The sequence below is a fragment of the Acanthisitta chloris genome, unplaced genomic scaffold (assembly GCF_000695815.1).
Source record: "Acanthisitta chloris isolate BGI_N310 unplaced genomic scaffold, ASM69581v1 scaffold19250, whole genome shotgun sequence".
NCBI classification, from domain to species: domain Eukaryota; kingdom Metazoa; phylum Chordata; class Aves; order Passeriformes; family Acanthisittidae; genus Acanthisitta; species Acanthisitta chloris.
Window position 1 is genome coordinate 17,570 of NW_008650157.1, and position 1,323 is coordinate 18,892.

The following is a 1,323-nucleotide window of genomic DNA, read 5'->3' on the forward strand; positions in this document are numbered from 1 at the left end:
ACACAGGTGGGTAACACCTCAGAGAGCTTCTGTGGGCTTCTCATCCCCTGGGGCAGTGGGAATGGCTTGGTCATGTGACAGCAGGTAATTGGAGCTTAATTCAGAGAGTCGTGGAATGAGTTGGGTTGGAAGGGACTAAAGAGTATCTACTTTACCCTCTGCCATGGGCAGGGACACCTCGCTCTAGCCCAGGTTGCTCCAAGGCCCATCCAGCCTGGCCTGGAACACTCCCAGGGATGGAGCAGCCACAGCTTCTCTGGGCAACCTGTGCCAGTGCCTCAGCACCCTCACAGGGAAGGATTCCTTCCCAATATCCCATCTATCCCTGCCCTCTGGCAATGGGAAGCCATCCCCTTTGTGCTGACACTCCAGGCCCTTGTCCAGAGTCCCTCTGGGGATGCTTACAGTTGGAGTCCTGCAGAGCAAGGACACTCCCATGGCCCAAGAAGCACCTTGTGCTGTGTCCCTGCTCAGGCTTATATAGTCTCTGCTCAGTAGAGCTGTGACACAAATAACTTCGATTTTTATCCCTGTGATCCCTCCCAGCCACACTTAGATGGGGCCAAGGAGCTCTGTAGTACCTTCAGCTTCCCAGTGGCTTCAGCACTAACCCCTGTCCTTTCTGAAGGACTCAGACAACCCTGACCTGCGGGATCGTGGCTACATCTACTGGCGCCTGCTCTCCACGGACCCTGTGGCTGCCAAGGAGGTGGTGCTGGCAGAGAAGCCTCTCATCTAAAAAAAGCGCCGACGCGCCTGAATGAGCTCATCTGCTACATCGGCACGTTGGCCCCCGTCTACCACAAACCTCCCAGCGCCTTCGTGGAGGGCAGCCGGGGGGTGGTGCACAAGAGTTTGCTCCCACGAACAGGCTCGTGAGTATTTCTGTCTCCCCACCCTGTGCTTGAGCTTCCAGGCCTGTGGATCCATGGGCTGAGGAGGTTGGATGTTGAGCCGAGCAGCTGTGAGGCTGCTGGCTGTCTGCTGTGTTTGGAGCTGAGCTGAGACCCCATTCCCAAGGGGAGGTTCTGGAGGGGCAGAGCTGTGTGGGTTCGATAGTCTTTGCAAGGCCTGAAGAGTGATCCCAATGGAAGGGGATCTCTATGAGCATGTGTTGGGAGCCATGCTGAGATGAGGGGGCCTCTGCATACTCGCTGCAAAGCCCAAACTCCTGGATGGACTCCTGTCTGTGGTGGGACCTCTTGTCTTAGCTGGAGCTCCTCACCATCTCCTGTCTTTCCCTTGCCATTCCCATTAGGAGCGAGAGCGTTGAGAGCCCAGACACAGCCCCCCCGGGGGTGCAGGCGGCGGATCAGCCGGCAG

The 1,323-nt window shown here is 57.4% G+C and overlaps 1 protein-coding gene across 1 annotated transcript in view; it reads left to right on the plus strand.

Moving 5' to 3' along the window:
* The window catches only part of AP1B1 (adaptor-related protein complex 1, beta 1 subunit), an 18,623-nt gene that overhangs the window by 11,841 nt on the left and 5,459 nt on the right, over positions 1–1,323 (plus strand). Inside the window, 4 exon segments of the mRNA XM_009083946.1 lie at positions 1–6; positions 629–743; positions 746–875; positions 1,259–1,319. The exon segment at positions 1–6 is cut by the window's left edge and continues 87 nt beyond it. Of these exon segments, the coding sequence (XP_009082194.1) occupies positions 1–6; positions 629–743; positions 746–875; positions 1,259–1,319 (312 nt within the window).